The 14215-nt window shown below is 40.7% G+C and overlaps 1 protein-coding gene across 1 annotated transcript in view; it reads left to right on the forward strand.

The window, feature by feature from the left end:
• The first annotated feature begins 8439 nt into the window (after positions 1–8439).
• LOC139420229 (LIM zinc-binding domain-containing Nebulette-like) overlaps positions 8440–14215 on the forward strand; it is an 87248-nt gene continuing 81472 nt past the window's right edge. The window contains exons 1-2 of the mRNA XM_071170083.1: positions 8440–8763; positions 10344–10438. Coding sequence (XP_071026184.1) covers positions 8695–8763; positions 10344–10438 — 164 coding nt within the window. The 5' untranslated portion in view covers positions 8440–8694. The remainder of the gene's footprint in view (positions 8764–10343; positions 10439–14215) is intronic.

Raw genomic sequence — 14215 nt, forward strand, 5'->3', positions numbered from 1 at the left:
TTAAAAAAATACATTTAAAAAAAGTCTTCCACTTTAACATTAAAGAGTATTTTATGAAGATTGTTGACAATTAAATAAAGTTTAATCCCGCTTTGTAACAATAAAATGTGACAATCCAAGTGTTATGAATACATTTGCAAGGCACTGTACACGCTTCGCCTTTGTACACACAGTACGTTGTTTTTCATTTGACAATAACTTTTGTCTTGTTATGTATGTATTGTTGATCACTTGTTGTGTTAAATGTAGTGAAACATTGGTTCAACTCATTATATATGGTAATAGAGGGAGATTGGGGGATAAGGACACTTTGCCTCTTGTAAAAGATGAGCTACCTGTCCGTCAAATGCATGTTATCTTGTAATAGCAAAGACATCCTTTTTAATTAGTACGCACAGTTGGTGCTGGACAGACCAAAGGACCTTAATTTAGAAGAAGAGACAAAGAAGGCAAAATATTGGAATGCTCCTAGTATGAGTAAATATGCTTTTCATACGCTATTTAATGTGTTTTTATAGTGGTAATGTAACAATGATTATTGCCCAAGCAAAAGGCTAGTCAAGGTCTACAGTGGGAGGGGGCAGAGAAGAAACAAGGATTTCTGTAACTGACTGAACCAATCAAGTGTAATACCCACTGCGTTCGGACCAGCCAGGGTGTAGGTGTCATCTTATGCTATTTATACCGTTCTACAGCGTTCACGTTTTGGATAATGGTTAGGGACTGTACATTTCACACATTGTGTGTAGAATTGGATATTTTCACATTTTATTTTTACGCTCTTACGTAATTTATGGTTAACTGCATGTTAGGAATGCGTTTGCAAACACAACCATACAGCCGCGTTGCATGCTGGGAATAATGTTGAATATTCATGAGCGGAAAAAATACAAGCGTTTGTATTGGCTAGTAAAGTAAATTAGCGAAATACAAATTCGGTTTCGTTGTTAGTGGGGATAAATTGACGGCTTGACCTATACATATGGTTCTGGGTTTAGTTAGTTTTTGGGAGATTTAATGCAGGCAAATATTTGAGTATATATTGTTTTCTGAGGTTACAAATATTAAGTATTACAAGGTGTGTGATAATATACATATCCGTCTATGCAAGTTACGTGAAACCGGTTACTTCTATTTTCCAAAAGACCAAATCAAATTCTGTAGAGAGCGGATTGGGGTCACTATCAAGCACTCCTGACTGACAATTATCAATCGTATGAACCCACTGCAATCTGACCAGTTGAGAGTCCAATGCTTTGCCATGCATATTTATAAATGGACATGGGACGCATATAGTTGGTGAAATTGTAAAAACCAGTATGGAAACTACATATTTGTTCCACCATTGCATTTAGCACAATTATTGCTAGCTGAAATTGATACAATATTGTTTTGAAATATTTGTGATCTATTATTTGGAGAACTTGGCAGTGCATTAGAAATAAGCCCCTACATAGACAGCCGAGACATCACAAGGCACACGTTGAATATAATAGCAGAACAGACTTCGTGAACTATCACAATGAATTCTCAACTTTTTAAATGCAGTTTTCCCGAGATATATAAATAAGAAGGTGCCGTATTTGAGTTGTTGAACGAAACAGATAATGTAACCGACTGACGTATACGATGTATCAGACTCAATTATTTTACCATTATCAGCCACTCGGGAGCGCACCATTACTGTGTTATTTCTGATAACACTGGTTTCTAGCGTCTCTGGCATTTCACTATCATGGGCTACAGTGCTGTGTCGTGAGTGATGAGTCAAATTAACATTTTAGGAACAGGTGGCTTAAAATAATATAGGGATAGACTTTGCTTTGCCTTGATTTTCAATAGGTTATAATATAACATCTTAGTAGGCCCTTGCCATGCTGCATCCTCTTCCATGGCTTGGATCCTGCTGCCTGTTACAATCAATAGGCCTATCTATTCCTCAATAACCTCTATTTACCATAACACTTCATTGGTTGACTTCTGCTCTTATATCACTTTAGGACCTCACAGGATTAATCTTGTACAGCTCTCTCTGTCGAACTGTCTGGTTTCTCCACTACTATTAACCATGTTGACCAATCAATCAGCTCTGGTCCCAGAGACCCACAAGGTGTTGAAGGCTTTTTTTTCCAGCCCTAAAATAACTGATTTTCTGCAAAAAGGCCTGCATGTCACATATTTCTGTAGGACCAGGGTTGGAGAAGACTGGATTATACCATCTGATGACAAACAGCGAGCTTTTACTGTACCAGTGAGTTACGGTGACCTCATCTTCTGTGATGCTTTATTGGATGCATCACTATATTATGAGCTGTGACGTGGACATACATTGGAGTTGTGTGACATTGTATGGTTGGACTAGTGTCATAAGAAAGATCCAATGTAAATTCCATGATTGCAGATCACTGATGAGCATTTTATTATCCCCACCAGACACTGTCCACAAAAGGATCATTAATTTGATTCTGCTGCACGAAGACGTGTCCCTGCAATGCTTCATCCCAGCGATGGAGTTTGTTTTTCTTCTGGATCCTGCTGGAGAGCTACTGGGTAGGTAAGATTTTGCTTCAACCCCATCATTACACACCTCGTTAATGTTAATCAAGGTTCTAATGAGCAGTAGAATCATGTGTCCTTGCTAAGGGTTGGGGAGAAAGCTTGCAGGAGGGTACCTCTTCAGAAGGAGGGATGGGTAAACCTAGACTACACATTTCCTTCATCTGAGAAGTTGTGGTGTAGGCTTATTAAGATTATATGAAAAGGTGTTCAAATCTTATAAATCGACACCACTTTCATGCAAGTCCTAACTAATCACTGTGGTTTATTTTCTCAGTGGAAGCTAATGAATTTCATGCTTAAAGATAAGGGTGACTTCATCTGCTCGTGGGAAATGGGGAAGTGGGAAGTCCGACATGAATGTGTTCACCTTCCATTGAAGTCCGAAAAATAAGATTGTAGCTAGATAGCTAATACTAAAGTTAGCTAGCTTGCTTAAACTAGCAACATTCTCCACATTGATAAGGTTGCAATTGTCAAAAAAATATTTGTTGTCATCTTTTGGTTTAAAGGGTAACACAACTCTGCAACTTGAGTAGGGTAACAACATTTTCTCAGAGGTTCTCACTTGGAAGGTCGTTCAAGTGAAATTATCCGCTGGGAACAGTCCTTGCTATCTGGGATTCTTGGGACATCCCTACCCCATTGAAGTAGAAATTGAAAATGGTTAAGTATTATGATTAAGGTTAGGTTTAGGGTTGGAGTTGGGACATCCCAGTGAACTACGAGCTTCCGATAACCCGAGAACGTGGAATTTAGACCTGGAACAAAGTTTGTATATTCTTTATAGTTTACTCTTTTATTTAATATGGTTATAAACTTCTATGTACATTGCTACTCTATTGCTGTTTTGCTGTAGGATACATAGTTTAATAATTCCACTCAAGATGTAGCTAGCTTCATGCCCTGCCTTTGTACACACATATATTCTCCTTGTAGATATCTTGTGTGTTATGATAAAGGATAATCAACGAGGGGCTATTCGTTCTATGGAAAATAATGAACAACGTGGAAGGTGTGCCCCACGACTTCCTAGCGGAGTGGAACTGACCTTCCACGGCGTTGCGTTATTTTCCAAATAACGCACAGGGCCCCAAGAAATAGACTTGCTAGTTTAGCTAAAAAAAACATTATAAAAATAAAATTCAACAATGCCAATGATGTTTTCAACTGCCAAACTATACCTTTGCTATTAGAATAATTTTTATACATGTATAGATTTTTATTTTATTTATATACATATACAGTACCAGTCAAATGTGTGGATGCACCTACTTATTCAATGGTTTTTCTTTATTTTTACTATTTTCTACATTGTATAATAATAGTGAAGACATCAAAACTATGCGGGAAAAAAGCTAATCAAAATATATTTTATATTTGAGATTTTTCAAAGTAGCCACCCTTTGCCTTGATGACAGCTTTGCACACTCTTGGTATTCTCTCAACCATCTTCATGAGTTAGTCACCTGGAATGCTTTTCCAACAGTCTTGAAGGAGTTCCCACATATGCTGAGCACTTGTTGGCTGCTTTTCCTTCACTCTGCGGTCCAAGTCATCCCAAACCATCTCAATTGGGTTGAGGTTGGGTGATTGTGGAGGCTAGGTCATCTCATGCAGCACTCAATCACTCTCCTTCTTGGTCAAATAGTCCTTACACAGCCCGGAGGTATGTTTTGGGTCATTTTCCTGTTGAAAACAAGTGATAGTCCCACTAATCACAAATCAGATCGGATGGCATATTGCTGCAGCATTCTGTGGTAGCCATGCTTGTTAAGTGTGCCTTGAATTCTAAATAAATCACTGACAGTGTCACCAGCAAAGCACCCCTTACACCATCACACCACCTCCTCCATGCTTCACGCTGGGAACCACACATGCGGAGATCATCCGTTCACCTACTCTACGTCTCAGAAAGACATGGCTGTCTCAAATTTGGACTCATCAGACCAAAGGACAGATTTCCACCGGTCTAATGTCCATTGCTCCTGTTTCTTGACCCAAGCTCGTCTCTTCTTCTAATTGATGTCCTTTTTGTAACAATTCGACCATGAAGGCCTGATTTCACGCGGTCTCCTCAGACACATCACAACATCAACTGTTCAGTTACTCTGTGAAGCATTTATTTGGGCTGCAATCTGAGTTGCAGTTAATTGGTGATGTCTGAGGCTGGTAACTCTAATGAACTTCTCCTCTGCATCAGAGGTAACTCTGGGTCTTCCTTTCCTGTGGCGGTCCTCATGAGAGCCAGTTTCATCATAACGCTTTTTGGTTTTGTGACTGCACTTAAAGAAACTTTCAAAGTTCATAACATTTTCTGGATTGACTGACCTTCCATGTCTTGAAGTAATAATGGACTGTCATTTCTCTTTGCTTATTTGAGCTGTTCTTACCATAATATGGAATTGGTCTTTTACCAAATAGGGATATATATATAAAAAAAGTCAGTAAAAAAAAGAAACGTCCCATTTTCAGGACCCTGTCTTTCAAAGATAATTTGTAAAAATCCAAATAACTTCACATTTCTTCATTGTAAAGGGTTTAAACACTGTTTCCCATGCTTGTTCAATGAACCATAAACAATTAAAGAACATTCACCTTTGGAACGCTCATTAAGACACTAACTGCTTACAGATGGTAGGCGATTAAGGTCACAGTTATGAAAACTTAGGACACTAAAGAGCCCTTTCTACTGACTCTGAAAAACACCAAAAGAAAGATGCCCAGGGTCCCTGCTCATCTGCGTGAACATGCCTTAGGCATGCTGCAAGGAGGCATGAGGACTGCAGATGTGGCCAGGGCAATAAATTGCAATGTCCGTACTGTGAGACAGCGCTACAGGGAGACAGGACGAACAGCTGATCAACACCTGCACAGGATCGGTACATCTGAACGTCACACCTGCGGGACAGGTACAGGATGGTAACAACAACTGCCCGAGTTACATCAGGAACGCACAATCCCTCCATCAGTGCTCAGACTGTCCACAATAGGCTGAGAAAGGCTGGACTGAGGGCTTGTGGGCCTGTTGGAAGGCAGGTCCTCACCAGACATCACTGGCAAACAACGTCGCCTATGGGCACAAACCCACCTTCGCTGGACCAGACAGGACTGGCAAAAAGTGCTCTTTACTGACGAGTCGCGGATTTGTCTCACCAGGGGTGATGGTCGGATTCGCGTTTATCATCCAAGGAATGAGCATTACACTGAGGCCTGTACTCTGGAGAGGGATTGATTTGGAGCTGGAGGGTCCGTCATGGTCTGGGGTGGTGTGTAACAGCATCATCTGACTGAACTTGTTGTCATTGCAGGCAATCTCAACGCTGTGCATTATAGGGAAGACATCCTCCTTCCTCATGTGGTACCCTTCCTGCAGGCTCATCCTGACATGACCCTCCGCATAATGCTACCTGCCATACTGCTCGTTCTGTGTGTGATTTCCTGCAAGACAGGAATGTCAGTGTTCTGCCATGGCCAGCGAAGAACCCGGATCTCAATCCCATTGAGCACGTCTGGGACCTGTTGGATCAGAGGGTGAGGGCCACCCCCCCCAGAAATGTCCAGGAACTTGCAGGTGCCTTGGTGGAAGAGTGGGGTAACATCTCACAGCAAGAACTGGCAAATCTGGTGCAGTCCATGAGGAGGAGATGCACTGCAGTACTTAATGCAGCTGTAGGTCACACCAGATACTGACTGCTACTTTTGATTTTGACCCCCCCCCCCCCCCCCCTTTGTTCAGGGACACATTATTCAATTTATGTTAGTCACATGTCTGTGGAACTTGTTCAGTTTATGTCTCAGTTGTTGAATCTTGCTATGTTCATACAAATATTTACACATGTTAAGTTTCCTGAAAATAAACGCAGTTGACAGTGAGAAGACGTTTCTTTTTTTGCTGCAGTTTGTGTGTGTGTGTATACCACCCCTACCTTGTCACAACACAACCCATTGGCTCAAATGCATTAAGAAGGAAAGAAATTCCACAAATTAATTTTTAACAAGGCACACCTGTGCATTGAAATCCATTCCTGGCGACTACCTCAAGAAGCTGGTTGAGAGAATGCCAATAGTGTGCAAAGCTGTCATCAAGGCAAAAGGTGGCTGCTTAGAAGAATCTCAAATATAAAATATTTTTTGATTTGTTTAACACTTTTTTTGGTACTTTGTGATTCTGTTATTTCATAGTTTTGATGTCTTCACTATTATTCTACAATGTAGAAAATAGTAAAATAAAGAAAAACCCTGGAATGAGTAGGTGTGTCCAAACTTTTGACTGGTACTGATAGTGTTCAGATGCTTTGCTATGAGACTCGAAATTGAGCTCATGTGCACAGGTAGACTCCAACTTGATTGGAGTCCGCCTGGGGTAAATTCAATTGATTGGACATGATTGTGTCGAGTCACAGATCTGGGGAAGGGTACCAAAACATTTCTGCAGCATTGAAGGTCCTCAAGAACACAGGGGCCTCCATCATTCTTAAATTGAAAAAGTTTGGAACCACCAAGGCACCTAAAGACTCTCAGACCATGAGAAACAAGATTCTCTGGCCTGATGATGTGCAGCAACACTCCCCATCCAACCTGACAGAGCTTGAGAGGATTTGCAGAGAATAATGGGAGAAACTCCCCAAATACACATGTACCAAGCTTGTAGCGTCATACCCAAGAGGACTTGATGCTGTAATCGCTGCCAAAAGTGCTTTAACAAAGTACCGAGTAAAGGGTCTGAATACTTATATAAATGTAATATTTCCATATTTTTATTTGATTTATTTTTTAAAACCTCTTTTTGCTTTTTTGCTATGGGGTATTGTGTGTAGATTGATGAGCAAAAAAAAACCCAATTTAATCCATTTCAGAATAAGGCTGTAACAAATTGTGGGGAAGGTCAAGGGTTGTGAATACTTTCCGAAGCCACTGTGGGTGTTCCTCTTGCCCAGATGTGTTACTGCCGTGTGAATAGTGATGGAAATGGCATCTTCCGTGGATCTGTTGGAGCGGTAGGGAAATTGGAGTGGGTCCAGTGTGCCTGGCATGCACTCCCCAAATGATTGAAACACAGGTCAGCCTGTTACAATCAATGGGCCTCTCTATTCCTCAAGAACCTCTATTTCCCATAACACTTCATTGATTGACTGCTGCTGTTATGTCACTTCAGGACAGACCTGTGGGGTGGAAATGGTTTGCAGTCGACCATAATGAGAGAGTGAGTAATTTGGTATGGGTATTGTACTGAAAATGTTTTTAAAATGGGAAATTATTGCAAATTACAAATGCACATGGGGATGCACACCCACTTTTTCAAGTGGTTTGTTGTGAATGGGATTTCTAGATCTGTTGTGTATGTGGTCGTGCATATATTTCGTGGCTAACTTGCACTCATACAAACAAAAGCCTCAGTATGGGATCCTTTGATCTTCTTCCCACTGAATATGTTATGTAATGCTGCCAGTCTCTTTGTCTTCACACAAATTACCATGGGACATTTTCTGCCTGTGCTCATCTTTCAGTCGTGCTGCTGGTCCACAGATTTACGATTGTCATGGATGATGTAAACAAAAAAAGGATGGTTCTACAGAGAATTATGAGTCTTTTTTAAATTAAAAGATTGCAAAGTAAAAGATATAGAATGAAGGATTGTAAAGATAACCGTTCATGTGATGCTTTGTCATTGACACAACATAAACAAGTCAAAATTGCTTATCTTTGGTTGCCTACGACAACAATTTTAGCCTACCCATCAGCTTTCAACAGTACATTAAATTGAATAGGCTTATGTTGAATTTCATTTGCTGCCTAGTTTGCTCTCTCTCTCTCTCTCTCTCTCTCTCTCTCTCTCATAAGGAACGCAGGAACATCATGTGGTCCTGGCTTGGCGCTGTCGCTGAATCAAGCAGCTTGGATCGTGGTAGGTGCTGTGTCACACAAGCAGCCACAGTTTACGTCTGTTCAATTGTAATGCGGCATCCACTCAGGACAGGATAGTGACTGTGCGAACTCTGAGAGACGCGCTACTTTGTTTATTTCTACCGACTTGACCTCGGGATGTGAAGTAAAACTGTTACCAGATTTCAAATAACTATTTTCACACTAATACATTTGATTTATTGTCGCGGGGAATAAGACGCATATTTGAAAATGAACCCTCCGTGCGCGCGCTGTGGGAAAATTGTCTATCCGACGGAGAAAGTCAACTGTCTTGATAAGGTGAGATAATCATATGAGTGCATTGAAATTGTGATAATGTCTATATCAGAATTGACTACAGTGTATTTCAGCAGCCTGTTGGTGGATTTTTTAAAACTTTGATTCAAACTTCTCTTTGGCCACATAGTCTAATTATACAGAACAGCGAGTGCACTGCTAAGCACGAAACCAGAATAGCCTACGTTTGACTATACCAAAAGTTTTTTAGTGTGGTTTTGCTTAGCTTGTGTTACTCTCATGATATGTGTATTATAATAGCATATCTATTGTAGTATACACTCTCAGAAAAAGGGTTCCATCTCCTATGGGGAAAGCTGAAGAACCATTTTAGGTTCTAGATAGCACCTTTTTCCCCCTAAGAGTGTTGGAGGATATTGAGCATCATATTGACATGACAAGGGGATGGGATAGCCTACAAGTTTACCCTTTATCCCCTGAAGGACATATTCTCAGATTTGCTCAATAGGGAATGACTGGCATTTTCTTGCATCTGATCCTTTAATTTCTTTTTACCTGCTCTTCCTTTTTGTGCACTTGAACAAAATATGAATTCTGGTTTATGGTTGAATGTGGCCTACAACTAGTTAATGATCGATTTAATAGCCACTTTGCATTATTTGCACTTGCACTTTGCATTATTTTTGTCTATGTCAGACCTAGGTCTATACTACTACTACTACTACTACTACTACTACTATTATTACAGTTTAATAATAAAAAGGTCCTTTAGGAGTGAGCGTCTTATGTCGAAGTTGTCAAACCCAACCCCTTTATCTTGACCCCTTTTGTAAACCATCAACCCTTGGCTCTACTTTTTCCGCAGGCCTGCCCATTACCCATTACCTAAAACCATTACCTTGTCCTGGCCATATGGCCCTATGGAACCCATGTGGCCCACTTTCTGAGGACGTCACACACACATTACATCACGCACATGCAATCCACGTGAACACATCATGGGCACTGAATACTGTATGGCACCCATCCAAACGAATCCATGGCGGAAACGCCAGTGGACAGTCGTAGCACCGGTATATCTGCAACCAAATGCATGTCCTATTGTAGGCCGACAGCTCAGAACCCTATACATCAGAGACATATATTCTTAGTAAAATTATTTACTCAATTTAGAATCAGTAATTTCCTCAGAATGAGTTGAAATAGATAACCTTTGTTTAGTTAATAAACCTTTCTTCTTGAGGACCTTATTAATTCACAAACTGGTCGTTTCTGTTTAGAACCACTTGGTTGTGATAATAGAAATCTGGAATATCGGTCATCTCTGCGCCTCCCAACTAATTGAGGGGTGGCAGGTAGCCTAGTGGTTAGAGCGTTGGGCCGATAACCAAAAGGTTTCTAGATCAAATCCCGATCTGACAAGGTACAAATCTGTCGTTCTGCCCTTGAACAAGGCAGTTAACCCACTGTTCCAGGGCGGTCTTTGTAAATAATAATTTGTTCTTAACTGACTTGCCTAGTTAAATTAAAAATAAAAGCCATTATTCATTCACAATGATCAGATTTGAGCACCAGTGCAAGGTCAAACTGACTTGAAATATAATTTGTGTTTTCTTTTCCAGAATTGGCATAAAGGATGCTTCCACTGCGATGTTTGTAAGATGACTCTGAACATGAAGAACTACAAAGGCTACGATAAGAAGCCCTACTGCAATGCGTGAGTGTCGTTGCTATAGCTGATTATTTGCTTTGGTTTTAGGGCTTGTCGGGGGTCTTAAATAATTTTGTTGATTAAGTGGTAGATGTAGCGTATGGACACATGGGAATTCATGGGCAATGCATGTATAGTGTAGGTGATTTGGAATCATGCTCTCGGAATGAGGTGGGCCTGCCTGACACTTTGTTGCCCTCAGATGCTGAGGGTGTCCTCTTGGTCTAATAGTTAAGGCATTGGGTTGGTGAGCTTGAAACCCAGGTTCAATTCCCACCGGTTACACATGAACATAGAAAATGGAGGTGAGTCAAGATGAGAATTTCCTAAAAAAGTCAGTTTTACAGTACAGGAGAGATAGTTCATGCATGTGAGAGAAAAGGCCCTGTCCTCGTCTCCAAAAGCCTGGGTGATCTACCAGTAATCTCAGGCTTGTTACATCTGAAACACACACATGATGTGTCTGGTTTTCCCTGGCTCTTCTTTAGGGCAAAGCTCTCAGATGAGAAATAAAAGAGTAGGCTGGAGACTGGCCTGTTGCATAGAACAACATGGAAACTAGGTCCTTCTATCAGAGAGCACAACAAGTCTATTTCAGTCCCCCAGCATGAAAGGAGATGGAGAGCCAATGCTTCTGCCTAGTTTTCTGCTTTGTGTTTCTCTTTACCATTCAGAAAAACAGCCCTTGGCTTATAACAGGCTCTTGTAGCACACGATTCATACACAGGGAGGGAGAGAGGGATGGATGGATGGATGGAAGGATGGAGGGAGGGATGGAGGCAAGAAAGGGAGGGATAGATGGAGGGAGGGAAGGAAGGAAGGAGGGATAGATGGATGGTAGGGAGGGAAAGAGGGATGGATGGATGGATATACACACAATTACAGGAGTGCAATTACTGTTTCTTCTTTCTATATAAAGCACAGCCCATGTGCTTGGTTACCTCTACCAAGCTCTTGTTCAGAACTGCAGGGTAACCTCTACCAAGCTGTGGTTCAGAACTGCAGGGTTACCTCTACCAAGCTGTGGTTCAGAACTGCAGGGTTACCTCTACCAAGCTCTTGTTCAGAACTGCAGGGTTACCTCTACCAAGCTGTGGTTCAGAACTGCAGGGTTACCTCTACCAAGCTCTTGTTCAGAACTGCAGGGTTACCTCTACCAAGCTGTGGTTCAGAACTGCAGGGTTACCTCTACCAAGCTCTTGTTCAGAACTGCAAGGTTACCTCTACCAAGCTCTTGTTCAGAACTGCAGGGTTACCTCTACCAAGCTGTGGTTCAGAACTGCAGGGTTACCTCTACCAAGCTCTTGTTCAGAACTGCAGGGTTACCTCTACCAAGGTCTTGTTCAGAACTGCAGGGAAGGGGAGTATGCACGCCCACTTAGCTGAACAAGTGTGGGTGAGATTAAGGGTCAGATTCTGCTAGTGTGGAAGTGTGGATGTATAGTGCAGTTTGTTCAAGAGGAACACCTCCAGCATTTCAATAATAACATTTTAAAGTGAATTTAATCTGCTATCCTTGTATTGTTATTGATAGGGTTGTGTGTAAAGGTGGTCCATACCACTCTTGCCAATGAGCAGATTCATTGTAGCCTTCATTTGAACAATATATACGGCATAGACAATATATATTTGCTGCATTAGAAATGCCCAAACTGTTTTTCATCAAAATCTTGTTTTATGTCATTTCAACATATTTGTTCAGAGAAGTCCCCAAGAAAATACTGTGTTATAGAGCCATACAGGTGAGTGTACCGAAACACAGCCTCTAAGTCTGCAAACAGAACACACTTTGTCCTACCCTCCTCACACACCCAATAGCATTTACTTTATGGCTGCTTTGGGTGAAAATGACTCTGACTTTTAGGGCCATAAAGCTGTTTCTTCTCCCAGTGGGGGAGACTAATACTTTGTTTCACCCAAGCCCACCTATTTAATTATGATACTATACCTCACCATAGCCTCTAGAAGCCTTTAGTGTTCTGACTATATTCCTTACGTGACAGGGCCAATAGAAAGATCATAGCAACGGATGTTGAACTGTGCCTGAAAACAAACAAATGTTGTGTATGTCTGTGCATGACACACTTTGCCATGGTGATTAGTGTCAGTGAAATGAAGCTGTTACTCAATATGTTGTAGTGGTTCACTCTTTTAAGCATCACCCCCACGGTTTCCAAACCTTGTGGATTCTTAAAGGTTCTTATAATAGCCAAGGTTCTTGGGACTCTCGCTCTCTTTCTCTTTCTCTCTCTTTCTCGCTCTCTCTCTCTCGCTCTCTCTCTCTCTCTCTCTCTCTCTCTCTCTCTCTCTCTCTCTTTCTCTCTTTCTCTCTTTCTCTCTCTTTCTCTCACTCTCTTTCTCTTTTACTCACTCTTTCACTCTCTCAAACTTTTGGGAAAAAGTAATGCTACTTAGCCTTTGACGTCCAGGGTAAAGCTTCTCTTCCAGAGTCTCGGGACAGAATCTACTAAATTGCAAGAATGGATGCTTTTCCCACTGGCTTCCTCTGTGTCTAGGTATTATAAGCCCTTGGTTTCTCTAGTATCTCCCTATATGCATGCATATGTTTGTCGCGTTTTAGGTCATGATGGGTTGTAATAAACTCTCAAATCTTACAGGTTGTGCATTGCATGTACATTTTCGGCATATTTTAGTCTCATACCGAGTGACTAACAGTCAGTCCTGGGTTGGTATGAGACCCAGGAGTCACTCACTCCAGCGTTCACCTCCGCTTAAGCGTAGGTCAAGGAATACTGCGAGGTTAATTACATGTCAGGGGATGAGAAAATATATCATCTGCCATTCCTGGCTCTTTTAAATGAAGCTGTGTGACACTGAGTTCCCAGTTCATCATTCATATTTAAGCATCCACTCCTGCATAGCATTATTGCAGTGTAGAGGAAGGCTTATGTTCAGTCATGCCAATTCCATCTTTTAAATGCAAATTTCTCTATAAAATATTTATATTTAATTAACATCTCTTTTTAAGTTAGAATAATTAGATCATGTTATGTCATCTGACTTCTCAATAGAAAGTGGGGATGGAAAGATGAATCCCATTTCCGAGTCTGTCTGGTGTACTGTGCCTTATACTTTTAAATCAAAGCAAATATTGTATTTCCATAATGTATTTTTATTGAATGCCTACAGTACACCATAACTCTACCATATGAGTCAGTGATAATTGAATATCAATTGTATGAGAATGGTGATTATGACATTAGTGATTTTCAACTACTGCCATTGAGGGATATGACAAATGCCCCAAAAGTAGCATTTCAAATTTCATTGTTCACCACAGATACAGGAGTTGACAATGCCATTTGTCATGCAGACATGAGATATGAGGGAAACTTATGTAACTCTCTGACTAATCTTTTATGAGAGAACCCAGAACTGAAAAGCTGTGAAAAGGCAGAGATCTGAGTATCTTTTAGAGAAGATACGCTCCAGAATGTTATGCATGAATAGTTGAACAAATGAAAGCAAAGCCATTAGTTCTTTGTTGCATCAAAGTATGTGATTTTGACCCAATTAGGTATTTGATCAAATACAGCCAAGTTGCTCTTTATTTATTTGATATTATCCCCCCAATCTCTGTTACAAAGCTTTCCTGCTACACAAGGGGTGCATCTCAATAGTCAAAATAGTCATCCTCACCTCATCTCTTTTCCTCTACTTATTAAACTAACATGCTGCTAAATGGAATATATATTATTATTATTATATATTATAACATCAAAGAATGAGACAGGTGAAAGTGATTTCCAGGTCATTCCATTC

The sequence above is a fragment of the Oncorhynchus clarkii genome, chromosome 11 (assembly GCF_045791955.1).
Source record: "Oncorhynchus clarkii lewisi isolate Uvic-CL-2024 chromosome 11, UVic_Ocla_1.0, whole genome shotgun sequence".
NCBI classification, from domain to species: Eukaryota; Metazoa; Chordata; class Actinopteri; order Salmoniformes; family Salmonidae; genus Oncorhynchus; species Oncorhynchus clarkii.